The 25,162-nt window shown below is 38.4% G+C and overlaps 1 protein-coding gene across 1 annotated transcript in view; it reads right to left on the bottom strand.

The window, feature by feature from the left end:
- The window catches only part of MCOLN3 (mucolipin TRP cation channel 3), a 40,237-nt gene that overhangs the window by 10,465 nt on the left and 4,610 nt on the right, over positions 1-25,162 (bottom strand). Inside the window, exons 2-9 of the mRNA XM_061121500.1 lie at positions 23,638-23,867; positions 19,242-19,409; positions 10,569-10,722; positions 9,140-9,224; positions 8,969-9,065; positions 3,552-3,651; positions 423-535; positions 192-341 (exon numbers count right to left, since the gene is read on the bottom strand). Of these exons, the coding sequence (XP_060977483.1) occupies positions 192-341; positions 423-535; positions 3,552-3,651; positions 8,969-9,065; positions 9,140-9,224; positions 10,569-10,722; positions 19,242-19,409; positions 23,638-23,865 (1,095 nt within the window). The 5' untranslated portion in view covers positions 23,866-23,867. The remainder of the gene's footprint in view (positions 1-191; positions 342-422; positions 536-3,551; positions 3,652-8,968; positions 9,066-9,139; positions 9,225-10,568; positions 10,723-19,241; positions 19,410-23,637; positions 23,868-25,162) is intronic.

The raw sequence follows: 25,162 nt of genomic DNA, 5'->3' as shown, positions 1-25,162 counted from the left end.
TAAATCACACTTTGAAAAACAGCCTAAAATATTTCCTGACTAGATTCTTACAAATTACTGTTATTTCAAGTTTATTCAAAACAGAGTTTGAAAAAAATCTTGTACTCTGTGAATCCTTACATTTCGGAAAAATAAATGACAGTTAAGGCAAATCTGATACTAACAATGACATAAATAGGAAAAAATTTTACCTTAGCTTGAATTTCCATTTTCAGAATTGATCCAATGATGGTCAATATGTCACTAATAATAATCATAATGTACCATCCATTGACAAATTCCATTCGATCAGAAACAGAAACTTCTTTCTTATAATGGAGGAGGAAAAAATTGACAAATTCCTTTAGGGAAAAGAGGGAAAGCATGGTGAATTTCTGTCAATCAAAATGACCAGTGCATTCCTAGAAAGCAGTGACTCCTACCTGCTGAAGCTGAAGTCCTCTCAACACAGATCGAACACACAGGATTAACGAAGCCAAGCATGTCAGAATAATGAAGACATCAAAGATCATCATGTAATGAGTGTTCTTCTGAACTGGAGGAAAGAAGGTTACCTGCTTATGTAATGGAACATCAATGTTATGACATTCACTTCTACTCTTTTTCCCCCCATTTTTAGCCTCATTTATTTTAACAGCTGCATTGTGTTGTTTCAGTACAGATGTACAATACTTTATTTGTAAGGATATTCAGGCTGTAATCTGGTTTTCACTACTACAATCCATTCTCCAGGTCCTCTTTGTGCACAGGTTCAAGAGATTCTTTAGGTGGATGAATATCCAAAGATGGAATTGTTGGGTTAAAAGCATATGCATCTTTCTAAAAATAGATCTAAGAAACTGCTCTCTAAAAATATCATGCCAGTTTACATACCTACACACATCACCACATCTTCTTCATCATTGGACATCAGTATTCATTAATTTTTACCAATAAAAGGAGCAGATGATGTGAAATGCCATTTTTATCATGTACCAAATGGCTGTTGAATGTATTCAAGTACCATATCTTCCCCCTTCCAATTTTTTTGTGTGTTTTAATGCCTGAGAGAAATATGTCTCATTACTTTATTAGAATTTCTGCTGGCTTGTCTTGCTTATTATTTTTCCATATTTCTTCAGGATCAAAGTGTCAAATTCCAATAAAAATCTTACTGTTAATTTTTTGGGGGAATCATGCTGAATTTATAGATTAATCTAGGGAGAACTGACATGTTCACGTTAAATCACTTGATGAAAAACATAATGTGTCAAGTCTTTTTTTTTTCCATCCTTCAGAAACATTTTCAAGTTTTATATGGATCCTTCTTCACACTCATGCTTAGAATAATTTTAAAAATTCAAGTATTCTTTCCACAAAGATAACACCCAGAAAAAGCTCTGATACAGATTCTTCTGTTAGTATTTAAAGAAGGTTAAAAGTCCTCAAAACCATGTATCAAAGATCTTTAACTAGCACCTGTCATCTTTTGTTCTTAATACAGTTAGGGTTCCTGCATATCCTATTTAAATATACTTATCTAGGCATAAAATACTCATTAAGCATCAGGTGCATTTTCACATGCTGAAAATACAATGGTGAACAAGACAGATAGAGTCCCTGACCTTGTGGAACTTTACTCCAGTGAGATAAGAGAGAAAAGTAAAGAAGTAAATGAACAAACTACTTCTTGATAGGAGTAAGTGATAGGAAGAAAGTAAATCCAAACAGCTACTAAGTGTATTTCCTACCTGGCATAGTTTCAAGCATTTTTGAAGATTTAACTCATCTGCACCTCACAGTAACCCCACGAGGTAGGTATGATTATCCCCACTTTGCAGGTGAGAAAACTGAAGCCCAGAGGGGTCACAGAACTTGCCTAAGATTCCATGGCCAGTAAGTGCAGAGTCAGTGTTCAAACCTTTGCAGTTTGTCTCCAGCATCTGTCACTCTGTTAGTAGTTCTTGGCATCTCTTTGGAACTTCTTAGAAATGAACACCCTCCTGCCTTACCCGAGCCCTAGTAAATCAAAAACTGCTTTTCGAAGCTCTCCAGGTAACACTAAAATTTGAGCACCACTGCTGAGGGAGCTTTGGGAGAGGGAATGGGGAGAAGAAAGGTTCCTTTGTACAACACAGTGAAGGAAGGCCTCACCAGAGGCAGTGGCTTTTAGCTGAGACTTGAATGACAAGGCAGAGCCACCCACACAGAGATTCTGGCAATCAGTCCTCCCAGCAGAAGCACGGCTACGTGAAGAGCAGAGGGTGGCCGTCACATGCTCTCTTACAGGGCTTGTCTTACTTAACAAGTTGGGCTGCTCTCTGCTGATGGAAAGAACTCAAGACTATTCTGTAATGAAGCAACCCATCATTTTGTCAAGAGGCATCTAAATGTTCTATGAAGGATTAAATCTACTTCAAGAAAACTTAAAATCCAAGAAACAAACATTCGAGAGAAAGCTTATGTGCCAGGCACCTTCATATGCTCTCATTTTTCCTATTCCCAAGTGTATGAAGTATTAAGATGTTTACAGATGACAAAACAGGCTTGTGTTTCAAATAAACAATTTTGTGATTGAAATTTTATAATTGAAGTTTGTGAGTCCAGATCTTCATATATTTGGAGTTATCTATTAGTGAAAAGAATACTAAAATGAAGACATTTTATTTCATTTATTCACGCTATCTTATGACTACTTCTGAACTTTGTGAATCCATTAGTAGGGAACCCTAAAGTAATTATTATCCAAGTATGGTCTGAATAAGGACTCACTGCACATTCCTGGGTCTCACCACCAGACCTACTGACTGTCTTGTGTGAAGCTAGGAAAACTGCATCTTAGCAGGTACTTGGAATGGTGCTTTTGCTCACTAGAATCCAAGACCCTCTGACCTAATCTTTAAAGTCAAGCACAACACACTATCACACACCACTACAAGGAACTAAGATCAATTCTTTCCAGTTAGTTTGATCCAGTTCAGCTCCAAAATTCTCAGGGATACCCAGTTTATACTTGAGTTTGTGTCCATATTTCTAGGACTGTACTCTGTCCTTATTTCATCTACTTTTTGACGTGGATAGAAGATAATTATAATGTGTGGGATATTTCAGGGTCAAATCCTACCTGACTTCTCCCTGGATATATGACCACAGACACCAAAATTCACTTCTGAGCCTTAGTTTCTTCATCTGTAAAAAACAGATGCTACCTATCTCAAAGATATTTTAAAATACGGAAGTAAGGAAAGTGTAGGTCAAAGTGCTTATGCAATAAACACTCAATAAATATTGGTTTGAGTAGATGTGATTATTTTTGTTGTTGGGGGAATTATAAGCACTTTTTTTTGGTAAGGACTAGCTAGTGAAGGCTCACAGAAAAGGCAAGAAAAACCATTTACATTACTAATAACTTATGAATTACTTGGAACATTAGATAACTAAAATGAATTAGGGACTTGGACATGATCCAATTCTTTCATTTGATGTTCCATATATCCTTGGGACCAGTAATTTAATAACCATTTAATATTATTTAATAACCATTTTGAAAACTAGTAAAATTCATTACTTACTTGATCCAGATACATGCCAGTCTTTACATTCTCTGATGGAAATGTCATTATCTAAACTTATCTTAATTCTTCCACTGTGGGCTTTGTTGTCAAAAGTTATCTGTGAAGAACAGGAAAAGAGTCAAAAACATATCTACTACTTTTTTTTTTTTAATCTTTTTTTTTTTTTTTTTATCTACTACTTTTAAAGCCAAGATGCCGCATTCATTAGGAAACAATTCTCCCAAAGTTACAGGAAACCCAGACCCTCAACTCTCACCTGATGCTAACTCCGTTCAACATCAGGAAGTTCCCTTTATTTCTCTGTGAGCTGAGAAAGTTGAGTTAGATCTTCCATAAAGAATGTTTAGTCTCTAAAAATCCTGTTTCTAGGGTAGTATTCAAGCCCTGAACCACTTGTAAAACAAGAGAACTTCCCCCTCCTCTCATTCTAAAGCACCTCTAGATGTCCTCCTGAGCAAGTACAAGCACGTTTTTCCCCTTCTTCCAGCAGAGCCTTGGCTAGGGATAGATTTTTAATGTTGTTCTTACTAACACAGATGTTCATTATTTCTGTCTTGAAACATTTCAGGTGGAGCCTTTTCACTTTTCCTCCTAATATTCGTTTTCTTTGTCACTCTGGAACTGTTGTACAATATTACAAAGGATGTGGTCACAGGGAACCAACAGTGGTTGGTTTTGGGACTGTGGTACTGTTTTGGGACACCGGGCACCAACAGGACAAAGCCATGCTAGAACACCTTTCATAGCTCTTCCACTGTCTTCCCCTTCAGGCTCCCCCCACCTTCTCCTTGCAGACACTTGGAAGGCAAACTAAGGAAATTAGTCTGCTTTGGGGGTTTTGTTTTCATTTTTGGTGCCTCTTCTCTCAAGTCCTAAAGTAAAAGGAAAGTTCTTTTCAAGTCTGCCATTTGTTGTGTTAGTCATTCAGTTGTGTCTGACTCTTTGTGACCCTATCGACTGTAGCCTGTCAGGCTCCTCTGTCCACAGAATTCTCCAGGCAAGAATGCTGGTGTGGGTTGCCATTCCCTTCTCCATGGGGTCTTCCAGACCCAGGGATCAAACTTGGGTCTCCTGCATTGCAGGTGGATTCTTTTAGATGAGTTTAATTGAAAATCTTCATGTGGGGTAATCAGATATCACTTCAGACACAAGATTACAAATAAACTTAGCAAGTCTAGTTACTTTGTTTCCCCTCATGTTAGACTATAAATTTCTTCCCATGACAAGCAACCAAGGATATTGATAATGTATGCCCATCTTTGTCATTGCTGAGACCCAGCCTCACAAAAGGAAGATGCTCAGTACTATCTGAATGAGTCAGAAATCTTTGCCAAGAATAAACCATTCTTTGCCCACACAAAGGGCCTCAGGGTCTTACAAACAGTAGGTGCTCGTTAAATATCCAATAAACTCTGACTTAATGTCAATCACATCTAAGCAAGGTTTAGAAGAAACTGAATTCTTTAAATGAAAAAGAAAAAATACTGAGTGTAACTAATAACAGATTAGATAATATAGGAAAAAAGATTAGTGATTTGAAGTCACAGCAATAAAAATATTCAAAGTCAAGCACAGAGAAAATAATAGAAAATTAAATAAAAGGAAGAGGACAACTTCAAGTGCCCAAATATACATATTATTGGAAACTTTGAAAAGTAGGAGGAAAGAGAAAAATATTTGAAGAAATAACACTGAGTAAATGTCAAACATAATAAAAACTATAAACCCACAGATCCAAGATATTCAATGAACCCCAAATACAAGAAACATGAAGAAAACTACATAAAGGTATATCAGAATCAAACCATTGAAATCAGAGATGAAGAGAAAAATTTTAAAAGCATCCAGAGGGGGCAGAAATACATCCCATACAGAAGAACAAAGATGAAGAAGACAGCAGATTTCTCATCAGAAACAATATAAACAAAAGAGCAAAATCTTTAAAGTTCCAGGGTAAAAACAGCCAGGCTAGAAGTCTACACCTCGTGAAACTACCTTTAAAAATCAAAGGTGAAATACTTTTTCAGACATACAGAAGCTGAAAGAACTTATTACCAGCAGATCTGCATTATAAGAAATATTAAAGGAAGCCCTTTATGCAGAAAGAAAACCACGCCAGGTGGTTTTTATGCTGTACATGTACTGGCACACCATCACTTGAAAGTAAGCTGTAATAAGTTAAATAGGTGTACCATAAACTATAAAATAACACAACAAAGAGTTATAGCTAATAAGCTAACATATGAGATAGACTGGAATCCTAAAAAACACTCAGTTAATCCAAAAGAAGGCAGAAAAAGAAAGAAACCATATTAATAATTTAATGCAATTTAAATGATATAAGCACCTTAATTAAAAGATAGAGATTGTCAGGTTGGATTAAAAAAGCAAGACTCAACTATATGTTGTGTAACAAGAAACCTACTTTAAATATAAGATACAAATAATTTAAAAGGATGAAAAAAGATATGCCATGCTAACACTAGTTATAAGAAAGTTGGAATGGTTATATTAACATCAAAGTAAATTTTAGAGCAAAGAATATGATAAGGGTTAAAAAGTGCCATTTCACAATGATAAAAAAGTCAGTTCAAGTGAACACAAAAAATCCCAGATGTCTATACACTTAATAAAGAGCTTCAAAATACAAGTTGCAAGAATTCATCAAACTCCTATGAATGAATGCTAATGCAGTACTTTTATATTATGAACCCAACTGGGCACACACAAGATAACCTTAGTAAATAGCTGTTGAATCAAACATCTACCACATACCAGGTAATTTGGTAGGTCCTTCATATGTGCTATGTTTTATCTTGACAACAATTGTGTCAGGTAGGTGGGCATTAATTTGGTTTTCCAAATGAGAAAACTGAGGCTCACACCAACAAAATAATTTGCCTAAAATTACATAGCTACTAACTGGTAAGCTAACATTAAACTCTACATTTGTTTGACTCCAAAGCCTTGTATTTTACATCAGGGATATACTGCCACAGTTCATGTTTATTTATGGCAGAAGTCACGCTAATGGCTTTTATTATCAAATTACCTGATAGGATATAGTTTCCACCACAGTTCTATGAGATGTACTGCTAAATACACAATGAACAGACATAGCTGGGGATAATTCTCCAAGAATGGCAAAAATATAACATCTGCATGTGGCTAAAGGCCAGGATGCTTCACGTTGTAGTGCGTCATGGGAAAAGATCTACATTTCACTAGTGTTTTGCTTGCTCATTCAACAAATATCTGAGTCACCTACTATATTTTCTGAGAGATGAAAAGATAAAACAGCTCCTGCCTTCAGGGAACTTTCATTCTAGTGGAGCTGATGATAGACATCTAGAAAAACTTAAAGGAGAAGGTAGTAAGACATACAATACAAAACAAAAACAAAATCTAGGGCTTCAGAGCACAGAATGTATTTCTAACTGAGGAATCACAAAGAGGTCCATGAAGAAGGTCTCAGTTGACCAAAGCCTTTTTAAAAGATTATAAGGCTTTTTAAAAGTATCATTTCTCTATAAGAGACAGGCAGACAGACAGTGAGAGAGAAGACTGTGGATAACAGCTCAATTTTTAAAAACTCAGGTAATTTTGAAAATTCACAACGTGCTGGTTACTGTTAAGATCAAAATGCATAGCCCAAATATAGTCTTACAGAATTAGTGCTTTTTCTTATTAAACAATATGCATAATTATTATATTATACTACATCCTAAAATATTTTTAATCTCAATTTCTGAAAACTTGATTTCTAACAGCCAATTAGTTGAGTATCATGGATATAACTTTTGATACAAACTACTACTGTGGTACTAAGAAATCTGGACCATATGAAGGCAAGCCATTATCAAATGCTGTCCTGTATATGCCCCTCAGCATTGCGTTACTGACTCTGATTCTTGTGAGGTGATGAACCAGCATGAGAGGCATCTTGTGCTCCATAGAGAGCATCACAGCTCCATCTGCAACTGGAATACAGAGAAAAGGAAACTAACCAGAACTTTCAGAGGCAGCATGCAGGAGGCACTGTGAGCAATAACTTCCATAGGCTGCAAATATCCACAGTGAGGAAACTCAGCAGCAAGAACCCTTGGCAATGACCTTAAGCAGACTGCCACCGACGGCTGAGAGCTAACCATACAAACCTACAAACCTCTGTTCTTTTTGTATTTGCCAGGTGCTGTTCTTTGTCCTGAAGACTCAGCAGTGAACAAGACAAGGTCCCTGCCCTCAGAGAACTTACATTGAGGTATAGAAGACTGATGATTAACAACTAAACAAGTGGGTACAAGAGTCCCTCCCCTGTTTCCAAGATCCCCAGCAGATGCCTGAAATCACAGATAATACCAAACTTCATATATAATATTTTTACCTATACATACACACCTTTGATCAAGTTTATAAATTAGGCACAGGAGAGTAAAAACAATAATAATAATAATAATAATAAAATGGGCTTCCCTGGTGGCACAGTGGTAAAGAATCCACCTGCAATGCAGGAGACGCAGGTTCGATCCCTGGGATGGGAGGATCCCCTGGAGGAGGAAATGGCAACCCACTCCAGTATTTTTGCCTGGGAAATCCATGGACAGAGGAGCCTACAGTCCACAGGGTCACAATAGAGTCAGACACGACTTAGCGACTAAACAACAATAATAAAATAGGAAAATTATAACATATACTATAATAAAAGTTACATGAATGTGGTGTAAGTATCTTGTACGAATTAAATGCCTTTTTCCATCTTAACTACACACTTGTCACACTGTGGCCATAATTTTTGCAGTTTGAGCTGCAACAGTAAAACTAGCATGGATTTCTTTTTCCTTCTTCACAATGTCACCTATAGATTTCTTCTTCTTGTAGCTTAAGCAATCTCAATATAACAACTGGTTTTCTGTCTTCATTATGTTAAGAGCTTTCAGTTTTTCACCTAAAGAAATACTTTGGTATATTGGAATCACCAGCTTTGGGGTCATTCTTAAGTAAAATAAAGATTATTTGAACACAAGTACTGTGATAGGTAGATAACTGAGAGGGTTACTGAGTGATTAACGGATGGTATACACTGGACCAAAGGATGATTCATACTGAGGAGGGTCAGAAAGTTTTCATTATGCTACTCAGAATGACAAGCAGTTTAAAATACACGAATGGTTTATTTCTGGAATTTTCCCACTTAATGTTTTCAGACAGAGGTTGACCATGATAACTAAAACTTTGGAAAGTGAAAATGCAGTTAAGAAAGGCCTAGCTGAACCAATGTCTCCTCTGTGCATATCCAATTAGGACAAGAACACCCTATACAGTTGATCAACCCTCAACACAAGCAGATGGAACACATAACTAGATAAAACCATTTTTCTCCAGACAGGAATCAAATTAGTCCAGCCCACACTCACAGTCAGAGTAAAGTCGTAACAGTCCGGGAGCTCGTGATGACGAATGGTCTGCAGGTTAATGGCCTTCAGTTTAAACTGCAGCTCCACTGTTAAGAGTCTGGAAAACAGGAGACTTTAGTGCAGTGAAAACGCACACACGAACAGGAGTTCCCTCCCACCTGCCTCCCTCACCTGTGAAAGTCCAGTGTTAAGTTCAGTTTATTTTCTTCTGGTGTTCCAATGTGAAAAGGTTCATTTGGTTCCACAAATAAACATTCTGCCATAGAAAGGAACAAAACATAATATAGCACCTGAAATAAACACAGAAAACTGCATCTTGAAAGGATCATCTAATGAAAACTGAATATTCAGATTCTGGCATTTTTGTGAATTAAGATTTTTAAATCTAAACATCCATACCACATAGTTACAATGACTTTTATTTGTTTGTAAGATGTGACTATAACATTTCTTGAGTGGATGGAGGTAGAGGAAGATCTGAACTCTATTTCACTAATCTTGTATAGAAGGCCATCTTCCTTTCTGTCTTTTTCAGCCTAAATTTTGAGGCCCCTCTCCCTTTTTGATTCCTATGCATACATTTGAAGTACCTAGAGTGTCTAAGATAAAATTTTCTATGTTTAAAGTATCTATTTTTAAAAAATATTATGTGTTGACAATTTTCCCTCAATAAACACTTAAAAAAAAAAAGGAAGACAGCATCTTAGAAGGTTTTTACTAGTCAGTACTATAATCCTTTATTAGTTTTCTCAAAGAAAAAGTCACAGCGGCTACTGCTGAAAGTACTTACTTTTTAACTCAATGACCTAAGCTAATGTTTTAGGTACAAATTGTAAATAGAACTTTGCTAATAGGAATAAGCTATGCTATTCTAAATTCTGGTTCTCACTGGTGGTGGTTTAGTTGCTAAGTTGTGTCTGACTCTTTGCAACTCCATGGACTGTAGCCCGCCAGGCTCCTCTGTTCATGGGATTTCCCAGGCAAGAATACTGGAGTGGGTTGCTATTTCCTTCTCCAGGGGATCTTCCTGACCTAGGAATTGAACCCAGGTCTCCTGAACTGCAGGCATATCTCTAACCGACTGAGCTACGAGGGAATCTCATTACTCCTCAACTACCCCCAAAGATACTGAATAGTGAAGTACTACTGAGGGGACAAAGTTTTATATATTATATATTCAAGAATTTGCAAACATTTGTTTTATAAGGGCAATATCTATCTTTTAAACTGGCTTATCCAGAAGAGAGGTTGTGGAATAAAATGGCTAAGAGCACAGCCTGGGTCAAATTTCAGCACTATCTCTTAGTAGGTCCACCTTGAGCAGATTACTAAACCTTCTGAGCCACACTTTAGTCCTCTGTAAAATGAGGATAATAATAAACTTGTCTTGTTGACTTTTTGTTTGTTGGTTTGTTTAAGAATCATGAGCTATAGTGAAGTACCTGGCATAACTGATATTGTTCTTACTATGACCTAATAGCACAGGCCAAATCAGTATTTTCAGAGATGAAATTACTGACTTTAAATCAAGGAGTTAAAAAAATAAATAAATAAATAAAGGAGTTAAAAATGGAAGTTCTAGCTTATAGAAGAATATCACCAGTTTCAATTTCTGGGTCAATGTCAAAGGTATCATTTCCAGGATAGATGTTTCCTTGCTTGTAGAAGTGCCAGCAGACTGCCAGGGCCGACTGCTCCGTGCCCTTGTTCTCGAATGCATGATTCCCAACTGAGACGTTGCATAGCTGCAAGTACTTCAACCAAAAAGAGAAACAGAAAATGAGAGCACCCAGCCAGGCAGAAGTGAAGCCATGATTCCCCTCCCTCCCTGCCTTTGAAACGGTAGGTTCCCACCTCCTGTCCAGGTGGAGACTGGAAAGTAATTGACATGCTACCGTGCACTGGGATGGCAGAGGGCAAAGAGCACTTGTGAATTAGAGTTTGGGGTTCAAGTCTCATTTCTGTGATTGTGAGCAAGTCACAAACTTTATCAGCCTCTGCTTTCTTACCTGCAAAATTAAAGGCTGAATTTAACCTTAAATAACATTTCAAGTTCTTTCCTTCTTTAAAGAACTATGTTTAGGAAGTGACTTTTACATTTAATGTGAGTACAAACTTTATCTTTGAACTATTTTCTAGTCAAGAGTTCTGCTTTACTATAATATGGGAAGTGGGATAAAACTGTTCCAGACTAACCAGCAAAACTTTGTCTAAAGATAATTTTTTTTTAAATCTTTATCTTTGCAAGAATACAGCTTAGTCAGTTTTGAGCAATATTCCCCTACTGAAAGTCCTCCCATGATTTCCTGTGTCTCAGGATAAACTTAAAAGCTCTTTTCCAGGGCCTGGAAAGCTGTACCTCTGGCTCTTCCCTCACTCCTTTGCACACTTGTCTTAAACATACTAAATGTTTTCCAGCCTCCAGGGCCTTCGCTGTTGCCACTCCTTCAGCCTGAAATATTCTTCCTCAGACCTCAAGTCCCCAGAGAAGCCTTTTCTGATCATCTTGAGACCACTGTTCATGTTTTATGCCACCTAATTTTTTTTTTCATAGCAGTCATCACTGTTGGAAATCAAATTATCTTGCTAAATTTGTTTAAAATCCATCTCTTCCATTAGAATCTAAGTTCCACAGGGCAAGGAATTTATTAAGCCCACTGCACTAACCTCAGCACTTAGAACCATACTGTAAGCAGATAGGCTGGGCAGGGGGCGGGTCCTTGGAGAAAGAGAATACGGGTGACTGTTGTAAGAGAAGCCATTTTTGGCCTCAGCCTTTTTGGATCAAATGCTGGTCCTTAAGGACCTCAGTAATTAAAAATATTAAGGGGACAAATGAACATAGAAACAAATGACTGTTATCAGACAAGAGAAGTAACAACAGCATAGATAACACATCCATTGTAAAGATTCCCAGTTCTGTTTCAGTGGTAAAGATTAGCCTGTAACACAACCTTTTCTGACCCTCATGACTTCAATCAACTAAAACTTGGACTTGTCGACTGCCCAAGTCCCTTCATAAATATGCAGGTGTCCTTAACTTAAAAGTTCCCCAATTTTACTGTCCCAGGAGACACTGCTTTGAGAAAGATCCCTGGTGTTCTCCTTATTTGCTGCAACTAATGAATCCTTCCTTCTGATTTTTGGCTTGGCTGGTTCTTTTTGCTCAACATCCACCAAGAGGCAAACCCAGCTTTCAGGCAAGAGTACACAGAGGACATGCTCAAATATTTGTCAAGTTAATGGTGAGGTGAAAAACTACTATAATATGATAGAGGATCTTCACCCACTAGAGCTCATTCTACATACAGGAAGATGGTAAACTGCTAGGATAGGATTTGTTATGGCACCAACATTTCTGCTTGCACTGGGACTGGGAAAATGTGCCAGAAATCTATAGTAATATAATTAAGCTGCATAAATCATTAAATAGTATTATGTTCTGCATCTAGAGGAAATAGTGTAATGCTAGACATATTTAGTTTTGAGATATTTCCCATACAAGGAAATAAGTGCCTTAAGTCTTTCTAAAGCTACTCAGAGTCCAACTGGTAGTTTTATATTGGGACATGGGGGAGTAAGAGGAATACAATATATTAAATGAAAAAAGAAGTAAAAGATATTGAATGTGGTAAGGTACCACGGAGACCAATGCCTGCAATGTGAGATATGTAACAGGCAGTAAAGCCAGAAAGGCAGGCAGGGGTCACACCTGTTTAGGCCCTTGGAGCCCTTCTGAATGCCCCTCCCTATGGAGCAGTCCAGACAGGAATTACTTAAAGATCTGAACCTCCTATCATAGAAACTTGTGTCTTAAACCTTATAAGGTCTTGAAACACAAAAGATCCAAGCTGTAGGCCTTCAGGTACACGCTATTTTTATAAGTGATTGTACAGCCAGACTTCCTTGCTGTCTTCATAAGGCTCCTTATAGAGTCTGACAGCTTCCCAGGCGCTAGCAGTAAAGAACCTGCCTGCCAATGTAAGAGGCTCAGGTTTGATCCCTAGGCTGGGAAGATCCCCTGGAGGAGGAAATGGAAACCCACTCCAGGATTCTTGCCTGGAGAATCCTATGGACAGAGGAGCCTGGTGGGCTACTATCCATAGGGTCACAAAGGGTTGGATATGACTGAAGTGACTTAGCACGTGAGGTCTGAGCACCTGCAGAGCTGGATGGTGTGGACAAAGAGTGTTGCCTGCCATTCCCATAAACAATAAGTGTTGCCAGCCATTAAGCCTTCAGCCACTGTAGTGGTGCTGAGGGTATGCCCTGAGGGGAATTCAGGATGGAGAAAAACAGGATATTTGCCCTGGATGGTTGAGATGTATATTAAAGCAATAACTGCCATTAGGCCAGATTCATCTTCCCAGAAAATCATTAGCTTGAGATATCTGTTTTTTTGTGACTATCAGTAATCTTTTGATGTTCCACTACATGGTTTTTATTTTGTTTTCTGCAAAAACTGTCTTTGGAATAGTCTCTCAGAGCTATCTGAGAGGCTGCCTTCCTGGACTACAGTCCTCGGTGATGTCCTTGAATAAAACATAAATCTCAACTTTTAGGCTATGCTTGTTTTTCCAGTCAACAACGGTCAGGGGCAAGTAGCAGAACTGTGGCCAGCTACAGGGCCAATCTGGAGCCTAAGTCAGAAGACTCTGGGAGCGGCAGGTGGTGTAGGACCGTCACTGAAAGGCAGGTGACCGGCAGCGCTGACTAAGGGGGCACCGAAGCGGCTGTGACTTCTGTCGGGCTCTGATGAGCCTGGCACCTGCCCCCACTTGCCTCCGCAGCTCCACCTTGAAAGAACTAGTTTTTCACACAGATTCATGGGTCCTAGGGCATCCTTTGGGAGACTATATAAAAACACATAAAAATCCTTACCTGAGAAATGTGGCACCCAAAGTAAAGCAGATTAAACAGCTTGTTCCTTGATTACAGATGCATTTTTTTGTGGTCTCCCTGTGATTACCTGATCTGAACACATGAATCTTTTGAGCTCATTCATTCATTCACAAACATTTGAGTGCCTGGTATATACCTCCATCTTCATGGACTAAGTATATTAATATGTGGCACTGAACACTATTATGAAATGAGGAGTACCCCATAGTCAAATCTGTGATTCCAGGTGAATCATTTAGAATAAACTGCCAAGAACTGGTAGAACAGGTGGGAGGGAAAGAGGGTAACCAACTAGAAGTAGGGATTTATAGACTGTGTTTGAGCTGAAAAAGTAAGTGGTCCCAAGATCCTGAGACCGTTAAATCTAAGCAACTGATCAGAAAGAGAAGCAGCTCTGAGAAGGAGGTGGGAAGAGAATATGCACCTGCTTTGAACAGAGTGATTCTGAGGAGCTTGTGAGCTCTCTTCACACAAGAGTGTGAGCAACTGTTTTGGAAACATCTGTCTTAGCGATGGGTGACAGTGGGGGAAATTCTGTAGGAAAAGGACAGACCTTTGAGGACTGCCCTAAGTCAAGAGGCAGCTGAAAGAAGGAACCCAGTAAAGTCGACCCAAACATGATTGATAAAAGCCAGGATACAGTATTAAAATAACTAGGTCTTTGACATTCCAATACATAAATAGACATACTAAACAAGAGTGATGCTGTGACAACCAGTGTTAAATCAGGATAAGCCCTAGAGATTATTCAGTTAGATGACATTTTAGGGCTCCACTCTTCAGGAAAACTAGTCATGGATATAACTCTAAGGGCTGAGAAGCTACTGTCTTACCTGTCAGTTCTTGGTGACTATCACCTCAACTATCAGGGTATTTCCTTACAGCAGACAAAGATGTTTCTTTCATATCAGTCCATGTTTTCCCTATTCACTTCTCTGGAATCATGTAGAATAACTGACCTTATTAACCACAAAAACTTTATTCACTAATATTATGGTTAAGATACTTTTTTATCTTGTTTAAAACGCATGATAGTGCTTGATAGATGGTAGGGAGTCACTTGCTCAAGGTAAACTCTACCCCAAAATAGTATTTACCTATTTACTAGCACAAGGAATCTACCTACATGCAATTCTATAAAGAAAAAAGAAATCTGATAAATAGAACTGCCTGAATGCCAAATACTATATCTTTACTACTGCTTTTAACCTTAATAATAGAGGCAAAAATGTTTTAGGAAGAATTTATCGAACTGTTTATCTCTTGCCTCTGCCCACTCCTCTGGTCAAAAACAAATTACTAATTTGCTTCAGAGTAATTTAGATAAACTTAGTAATCTTAAAACAAGAGTCTCAAAACTTAGTATCTCCAGAATTTTACTACTATTTGACCTTACAAACTGTAGGATGTAATTCTATTTAACAATGCATGTAGTTTACTTCTATTATTATAGATTTCTGGACAATTTTTGTAATCTGAAGGTTATCAGAAAGCCTTAGTATCACAAATATATATTTTATCCTATAGTTTGTCTCTGGGAAAATGAAAAGCCCTAATTACACTATGAACATGAAAATTACACACATGAACAGTATGAAAAGGCAAAAAGATATGACACTGAAAGATGAACTCCCCAGGTCGGTAGATGCCCAATATGCTACTGGAGATCAGTGGAGAAATAACTCCAGAAAGAATGAAGGAATGGAGCCAAAGCAAAAACAACACACAGTTGTGAATGGGACTGGTGATGGAAGCAGGGTTTGATGCTGTAAAGAGCAATATTGCATAGGAACCTGGAATGTTAGGTCCATGAATCAAGGCAAATTAGAAGTGGTCAAACAGGAGATGACAAGAGTGAACATCGACATCCTGGGAATCAGTGAACTAAGATGGACTGGAATGGGTGAATTTAACTCAGATGAACATTATATCTACTACTGTGGGCACAAATCCCTTAGAAGAAATGGAGTAGCCATCATAGTCAACAAAAGAGTCTGAAATGCAGTACTTGGATGCAATCTCAAAAACAACAGAATGATCTCTGTTCGCTTCCAAGGCAAACCATTCAATATCACGGTAATCCAAGTCTATGCCCCGACCAGTAATGCTGAAGAAGCTGAAGTTGAATGGTTCTATGAAGACCTACAAGACCTTACAGAACTAACACCCAAAAAAGATGTCCTTTTCATTATAGGGGACTGGAATGCAAAAGTAGGAAGTCAAGAAACACCTGGAGTAACAGGCAAGTTTGGCCTTGGAGTACAGAATGAAGCAGGGCAAAGGCTAATAGAGTTCTGCCAAGAGAACACACTGGTCATAGCAAACACCCTCTTCCAACAACACAAGAGAAGACTCTACACATGGACATCACCAGATGGTCGACACTGAAATCAGACTGATTATATTCTTTGCAGTCACAGATGGAGACGCTCTATACAGTCAGCAAAAACAAAACCGGGAGCCAACTGTGGCTCGGATCATGAACTTCTTATTGCCAAATACAGACTGAAATTGAAGAAAGTAGGGAAAACCACTAGACCATTCAGGTATGACCTAAATCAAATCCCTTATGACTATACAGTGGAAGTGAGAAATAGATATAAGGGACTAGATCTGATAGACAGAGTGCCTGATGGACTATGGATGGAGGTTCCTGACATTGTACAGGAGGCAGTGATCAAGACCATCCCCAAGAAAAAAAAAAATGCAAAAAAGCAAAACGACTGTCTGAGGAGGCCTTACAAATAGCTGTGAAAAGAAGAGAAGTGAAAAGCAAAGGAGAAAGGAAAGATATACCCATTTGAATGCAGAGTTCCAAAGAACAGCAAGGAGAGATAAGAAAGCCTTCCTCAGCGATCAATGCAAAGAAATAGAGGAAAACAACAGAATGGGAATGACTAGAGATCTCGTCAAGAAAATTAGAGATACCAAGGGAACATTTTATGCAAAGATGGGCTCAATAAAGGACAGAAATGGTATGGACCTAACAGAAGCAGAAGATATTAAGAAGAGGTGGCAAGAATACACACAAGAACTGTACAAAAAAGATCTTCAAGACCCAGATAATCACGATGGTGTGATCACTCACCTAGAGCCAGATATCCTGGAATATGAAGTCAAGTGGGCCTTAGAAAGCATCACTACAAACAAAACTAGTGGAGGTGATGGAATTCCAGTTGAGCTATTTCAAATCCTGAAAGATGACGTTGTGAAAGTGCTGCACTCAATAAGCCAACAAAGTTGGAAAACTCAGCAGTGGCCACAGGACTGGAAAAGGTCAGTTTTCATTCCAATCCCAAAGAAAGGCAATGCCAAATAATGCTCAAACTACCTCACAATTGCACTCATCTCATACGCTAGTAAAGTAATGCTCAAAATTCTCCAAGCCAGGCTTCAGCAATACGTGAACTGTGAACTTACAGATGTTCAAGCTGGTTTTAGAAAAGGCAGAGGAACCAGAGATCAAATTGCCAACATCCACTGGATCATCGAAAAAGGAAGAAAGTTCCAGAAAAACATCTATTTCTGTTTTATTGACTATGCCAAAGCCTTTGACTGTGTAGATCACAATAAACTGGAAAATTCTGAAAGAGATGGGAATACCAGACCACCTGACCTGCCTCTTGAGAAACCTGTCAAGGTTTCTCAGGAAGGAAGCAACAGTTAGATGCAGGTCAGGAAGCAACAGTTAGAACTGGACATGGAACAACAGACTGGTTTCAAATAGGAAAAGGAGTATGTCAAGGCTGTATATTGTCACCCTGCTTATTTAACTTATATGCAGGGTACATCATGAGAAACGCTGGGCTGGAGGAAGCACAAGGTGGAATCAAGACTGCCGGGAGAAATATCAATAACCTCAGATACGCAGATGACACCACCCTTATGACAGAAAGTAAAGAAGAACTAAAGGGCCTCTTGGTGAAAGCGAAAGAGGAGAGTGAAAAAGTTGGCTTAAAGCTCAACATTCAGAAAACTAAGATCACGGCATCTGGTCCCATCACTTCATAGCAAAGAGATGGGGAAACAGTGGAAACAGTGGCTCACTTTATTTTTCTGGGCTCCAAAATCACTGCAGATGGTGATTGCAGCCATGAAATTAAAAGACGCTTACTCCTTGGAAGGAAAGTTATGACCAATCTAAACAGCATATTAAACAGCAGAGACATTACATTGCCAACAAAGGTCCGTCTGGTCAAGGCTATGGTTTTTCCAGTGGTCATGTACAGATGTGAGAGTTGGACTATAAAGAAAGCTGAGTGCCGAAGAATTGATGCTTTTGAACTGTGGTGTTGGAGAAGACTCTTGAGAGTCCCTTGGACTGCAAGGAGATCCAACCTGTCCATCCTAAAGGAGATCAGTCCTGGGTGTTCATTGGAAGGACTGATGTTGAAGCTGAAACTCCAGTACTTTGGCCACCTCATGCGAAGAGTTGACTCATTGGAAAAGACCCTGATGCTGGGAAAGATTGAGGGCAGGAGGAGAAGGAGACGACGGAGGATGAGATGGTTGGATGGCATCACCGACTCGATGGACATGGGTTTGGGTGGACTCCGGGAGTTGGTGATGGACAGGGAGGCCTGGCGTGCTGCAGTTCATAGGGTCTCAAAGAGTTGGACACGATTGAGTGACTGAACTGAACTGAATTACACTATAACAATTTTTGAAGAAGAGTTATAATTTTTATATATACTGCAGTTAGTACTGCAGAAATGTTGTCTGCAGTACTAACTCAGGTTGGAAATGCTGACGTCAAGAAAGCTGCCAAAGATTCCTACAAAATAGGGGATTTTCAGACTTGAGAAAGTACTGTTTGTTTGTAGCAAAAACAAATTGATTAAAAAAACTTAGAGTAGAAATTTGACCCACATGTATGAAAAACAAGCTTCCTTTCTCAGGCAGTTAATCAATGTTACAATAGAACCATTGCCTTATGTGACATAAAGGCCTTTCTTATTTTTTAAATGAATTTCAGGTCTTGGTTGCTCTACACATTCTGCGAGGTTAATAATCTCATTGTTTCTTAAGGGTCCCTGAACATATAAACTCTGAAGACCTAATGACTACTTACAATCAAGGTCATGGTTAATAATTTGAAACCTTTGAGGTTCCTATGCCAAGCCCTAGATCTGACTCTTTTAATTAAGTCTTTGAAGTTTCTGCCTCTCTTCTCAAGCTCTTCTCAACTTAGAGTTTTGTAAAAGTTTGTTGGCAAAGTTACAAAAATTAATGGTTTCATACAAAACATTTATAATTTCATTAAAAAATGCTCACCCTTGTACACCAGAATGTCAGCTTCCATTTTGCACATTGCTAACAATTCTCCAGTCAAATCTTTCTCCCCAGTAAAGAATGCATGTGCCTGACTTACCTGGTTCACTGCAAAGACGATCTGATCATACACATCTCTTTGTGTATACACTGCATATGTGTCATCCATTCTGTCTATATATCCTTTTAGGAAGAGGTGCTTGAATGCTATAGTGTTCTCCTCCTTGAAAGCTACCACCATCTGGTTACTCAAGCCAAAAAAGATCAGCTTAAAAGAAAGAAAAAGAGGGTGAAACAGCAATGAAATAAAGGTCTCCACTAAATGATTAATTCATCTATTCAAGATTCAATATGTAATTAATTCTTAATATATTCTATAGAAATTAAACTTTTGGTAGTTGGGAACTAATTTGTCCTTAAAGATAAGGTGGGTTTCTAGTTTTAAACTAAAGAAACTGACTGCATACTTTCAACATTTACTTTCATGTACTTTCTCACTTATGACCCTGTCCCCACCAATAAAAACTTTAGGAGCTCTGAGAAGTCCTTTAGGAGCTCTTTAGCTCAGAGAAGCAAGATAACTTTGATTAAGGAAGCTGGAAGGTTTCCCTAAGGGAAGAAAGAATAATAGAAACCCTGTAGTATGTGCATAACTTTGGGCAGGGGACATTTGAGGAGCATCTGGAGAAGGCTAAGAGGGTCTGGTTGAACTTAGCACTTTGAAGGGGACACTGAGGACACCAGCATAATTCAATTAGAAAAAGAGTGAGGAAAAATGTGAGCAGAAACACTGAAGTCAGATGGTACAGGAGCTTGAAGGGCAAGTAGAAGATTTCAAAATGAATTCTTCAGGACATCAAGAAGGCTTGAAGCAGGTGTACAATAAAACCTGAGAAATATGTAAGTTTAAGTCTTATAATCAAACTATATTTCTAGGACTAGTTACCAAAACTGTGACAATAAGACTAAAAATAAAAATATTCTTTCAACTCATCTCTAAATTAAAGTATATTAACATATATTCTTAGGGCTTCCCTCATAGCTCAGTTGGTAAACAATTCACCTGCAATGCAGGAGACCCCAGTTCGATCCCTGGGTTGGGAAGATCCCCTGGAGAAGGGAGAGGCTATCCACCCCAGTATTTCGGCCTAGAGAATTCCATGGACTATACAGTCCATGGGCTTGCAAAGAGTTGGACATGACTGAGTGACTTTCACTTTCAGCTTTTAAACATATTCTTAATATTCATGTAGGACTGACCCCAGAGTTTTACATGAAATTCTGTTGTTCTCTCTGATGCACGTGCGTGCACACACACACACTATAAATTTAGAATATACACTCTGACTTAGATCCCAAAGTGAGGGGATAACATATATTTTGCATAGAAAAGGGAACAACACTGAAAACCTATGTTCCATCCACTATTCCAGGTACTTTCTTCATACCAATCCCACATTATAGTTCCTAATACTCCCAATTCACAGATGCATAAGGACTCAAAGAAGTTAAATAATTTTTAAAGGTCACTCGGTAGCAAGTGTATAGTCAAAATTCGAACCCAAGTCTAACAAACTAAATCTAAGCTCTAACTACACTATCATGCTACACAAAGTATGCAGGATCTTATCAGGGAAGAACAGAGACAGTTAGACCAGTCCTTTTCCCTCTCACCTACCCGTGTGATGTATGCCCTGTCCCCTCACATCATCACTCTTTACCTAACTTGACTTCCATTTCTGAAGAGTCTCTTTAAATTGTGTCCTATTTAATCTTAGGAAGATGATGGCTTGATAGTCCAGGGATTTTACGTCTGTTGAAGCTGATGATCAAAAAGCCTCCAGAGAATTTCCAAAGATACTTTTACCAATTCATGCAAATATATGAGTGCCTCCACAAGCCAGCACTGAGCCAGGTCCTAAAGCATCCAATGTGAAGACACAGTCCCTGACCTCAGAGACCTAAGGGCAGACAGGAGGGGCACTGCAGAGAAAGAACTGCTATAAATCAGAGACTGGGTCAGGCAGTGGGAAAAGGGAAACTTTTCCTAAGCTACCTATCATCACAAACATCTTTCTTTTGCTGCTGCAGATACAAAATCTCCAACTTAACAGAAATGCCACCGTCTTTTCTCTGAAAAGAGGAAATCTGTCATCAAGTCACCCTCTGTTGCTCAAAGTCTTTATGTAATATTTGCTAGATTGCTCCAATGTAGATTAAGTAAATACTCAGCTCAGTTCAGTCGCTCAGTCATGTCCAACTCTTTGTGACCCCATGAATCTCAGCATGCCAGGCCTCCCTGTCCATCACCAACTCCCGGAGTTTACTCAAACTCATGTCCATTGAGTCAGTGATGCCATCCAGCCATCTCATCCTCTGTCATCCCCTTCTCCTCCGCCCCCAATCCCTCCCAGCATCAGGGTCTTTTCCAGTGAGTCAACTCTTCGCATGAGGTGACCAAAATATTGGAGTTTCAGCTTCAGCATCAGTCCTTCCAATGAACACCCAGGACTGCTCTCCTTTAGGATGGACAGGTTGGATCTCCTTGCAGTCCAAGGGACTCTCAAGAGTCTGTTAGGAAAAACCCTCAGTTACTTAAATAAAAAAAAATTACTAAATGCCTTTTATATGCTTAATACTAACAGGCTTAACATCTTAAACTGTTAGTCAATTTTCCTCTTAACTGCCTTAGAAGACACAGGAAAGTTAAGAGGAGCTCCCTAAAAGATTTAGGAGTAATTAAGAACATAAGTCTTAGAATAGAATATGAGTTTGAGTCTCAGTTCTACTCTTCTAGTTTCCTGACTATAACAGGTTATTTTACTTCACTAAACATCAGTGTTCTCATCTGTATAGTGGGGATCCACTACCTACCTCTGATTTAAGAACTGACTATGATGCTGTTTGGCCTGAAACACAGTAAACATAGAAGTGGTACTTATCATTACCAGTAGAATATATTTATGTTCAACTGATAGAGGCTTCTCCTCTGACTTATCAGAAACAACATAGAGAAATACTTTCACTATTGTGACATACATTATCACTTGGAAATTAAGAATTTCAATTCCAACTTGTCAAGTATATTGGGAATCAAACAATCATTTTTATGTTGATAATTAGAAAGAGCACATGTCTCTAAAGTATTAATTCTGCCACTGGCTGTACTAGTCAGTACTCGTCATGTGGAATTCAAAAAGCTTTATAAATATCAGCTCCTTATTCTGTAAACTGAAGGAGTCCAGTATTTATCCAATAGAAGTATTGCTGAAATTAAACAAAAATAATGTCTTGGAACAAGATAATCACTCAAATGTCAGCTTCCTTTACACAATATCTAGCATCAAAAACTTAGGCAAAAATCTCATCAACTTCAATGAATGGAGAAAGTAACATCAACATATATACACTATCATGTGTAAAACAGATAGCTGGTGAGAAGTATACAACACAGGGAGTTCAGTCTGGCGCTCTGATGACCTAGAGGGGTGGGAGAAGGGAGGGAGGTTTAAGAGGGAGAGGATATATGTATAATTACGGTTCATCTGCATTGCTATATGGCAGAAACCACCACAAAATTGTAAAGCAATTATCCTCCAATTAAAAAATAAATAAATAAAAGAATTTCACCAACTTCATATGATTGCCAGCTTCTCACAATCGAGAAGAATTTGTCCTCAATAATGAGCTAAGATGCGTGATTTCAGAGTTAAAAAAATTCTCCTTACATACCAGTCATTTATTTACATGTGCATTTTTCACCAAGTTAAGAAAAAATAAATCACCTATTTTTTCTATTGAAATGAGCTTTTATTTTTGCTCTTTTGCTTTAAACAAGAGATAATTACTCTCACTAGCAGGAACATACCTTCACAAGAGTAAGTCATAAATATATATAAAAAATCACAAAACACAATTTCCTCCCAAAATGTTAAGAGAAGCCAAGGAAATGAGATTCAACATCTCCTAAAATGAAGTCTCATATTTCACTACCTATGTTACTTCTTTTAATCAGCTCCACATTCTTCCACTTCAGGGCTCACATGATCACAGGGATATGAGAATCCAAATAATTATGGAGAGAGAGAAATTTTCAGGCAACTAACTAGGAAAAAAAAGAATTATCTAATTGGGCAATAGCTAGCTTCCAAAGTTGGTTTAGAAACCTTCAGCTAAATTTCTTGACTGAAAGCAAAATATTAAAATTTTTTTTTCCTGAAATCTAGTTACACTATGTGAGTAAAATCACAATTTAATGAAAGATGAAAAGAAACGGCGGGGGCAGGGGGGGTCAAAAAAAAAAAAAAAGAAACAAGTTGGGGGGAAAAAATGTCTTCTTTCACAAATATGGAAGAGGAAGGGTTTAAGATTGTATATATCCTAATTTATTGTTATGAGGCATATAGTTAAAAAGTTATCTAAAAACAAAACAAAACACATAGTCATCTTTGTTAGTAAAAGAAGACTTTGATAAACTCATGATCTGAGGTGCCTACCTGTATAGTCACCATTGCAATTTTTAGAATCTGTATGGCAAGTTTCCAGGGTTTTCTACCTCGAGCCCAGAACTTCTCACAAGGATTCATGAAAAAAAATTTGAGTTTTCGTCTCATCTGGTCTTCTAATAGAAGTTCCTCAGAGGGAGATGTATGCTGGTTAAAAGTGCAGCGATTTTCCTCTTCATGAGAGCTGCAGTTACTTACAGCAGCCTCAGCATTTGCCATCTCTAGGAGGAAAAAAACAAAACAAAACTGTAAGTAAAGGCAACATCTATGTTCTTTGTTTTTGCAGGATAGTTGATGGAGTCCAAAGAAAAGATCTGCTTTCAAATGAGCACCACTGTTCTAAACTGCACCTTCAAAGATCAAGGAACAGGACAGAAAGCCGAGAAGTAAACCCTATGGTCAATTAATCTACCACAAAGGAGGCAAGAATACCCAATGGAGAAGTCTCTTTAATAAGCGGTGCTGGGAAAACTGGATAGATACCTGTAAAAGAATGAAATTAGAACATTCCTTAACACATACAAAAATTAACTCAAAATGGATTAAAAACCTAAAGGTAAGACTGAAAGTGAAGTCGCTCAGTCGTGTCCGACTCTTTGTGACCGGTGGACTGTAGCCTACCAGGCTCCTCCCTATAGCCTACCAGGCTCCTCCCTCCATGGGATTCTCCAGGCAAGAATACTGGCGTGGGTTGCCATTTCCTTCTCCAGGGGATCTTCCTGACCCAGGGATTGAACCCGGGTCTCCCACATAGCGGGCAGACACTTTAACCTTTGAGCCACCAGGAAAGCCCAAAGGTAATACTGGATACTATTAAACTCTTAGAGGAAAACACAGGCAGAATACTCTTGGACATAAATCGCCGCAGTTTTGCTTTTTGATCTGTCTCCGAGAGTAACGGAAATAAAAACGAAAATAAACATGTGACACCTAATTAAACTCAAAAGCTTTTGCACAGCAAAGGAAACCACAAAATGAGAAGACAACCCACGGACAAATATTAAAAAATATATAGGAGAAAGTATTTGCAAACGATGTGATTAACAGGGGATTAGTTTCCAAAATTTAGAAGCAGCTTATGTGGCTCAATATAAAAAAGCAAACAACCCCAATCAAAAATGGGCAAAAGACCTAGATAGACATTTCTCCAAAGACTTACAGGTAGTCAAGAGGCACGTGAAAAGAAGCTCAACATCACTAATTATTAGAGAAATGCAAATCAAAACTACAATGAGGTATCACCCCACATCAGACAGAATGGCCATCATCAAAAAATCTACAAACAATAAACGCTGGGTGTACAGAAAAGTGAAACCTCCTATACTGTTGATGGGAATGTAAACTGACACAGCCACTATGGAGAACAGTACAGAGGTGCCTTAAAAAACTAGGAATAAAACTACCATATGACCCAGCAACCCCAACATGTTGTTTTTTAGTCACTAAGTTGTGTCCAACTCTTTCACAACTCCGAGGACTGCAGCCTGTCAGGCTCCTCTGTCCATGGGATTTTCCA

This window comes from Dama dama, chromosome 20, assembly GCF_033118175.1.
Source record: "Dama dama isolate Ldn47 chromosome 20, ASM3311817v1, whole genome shotgun sequence".
Taxonomy (NCBI): domain Eukaryota; kingdom Metazoa; phylum Chordata; class Mammalia; order Artiodactyla; family Cervidae; genus Dama; species Dama dama.
The sequence above is the reverse complement of the archived record's forward strand: the minus strand, read 5'-3'. Positions and strand labels throughout refer to the sequence as shown.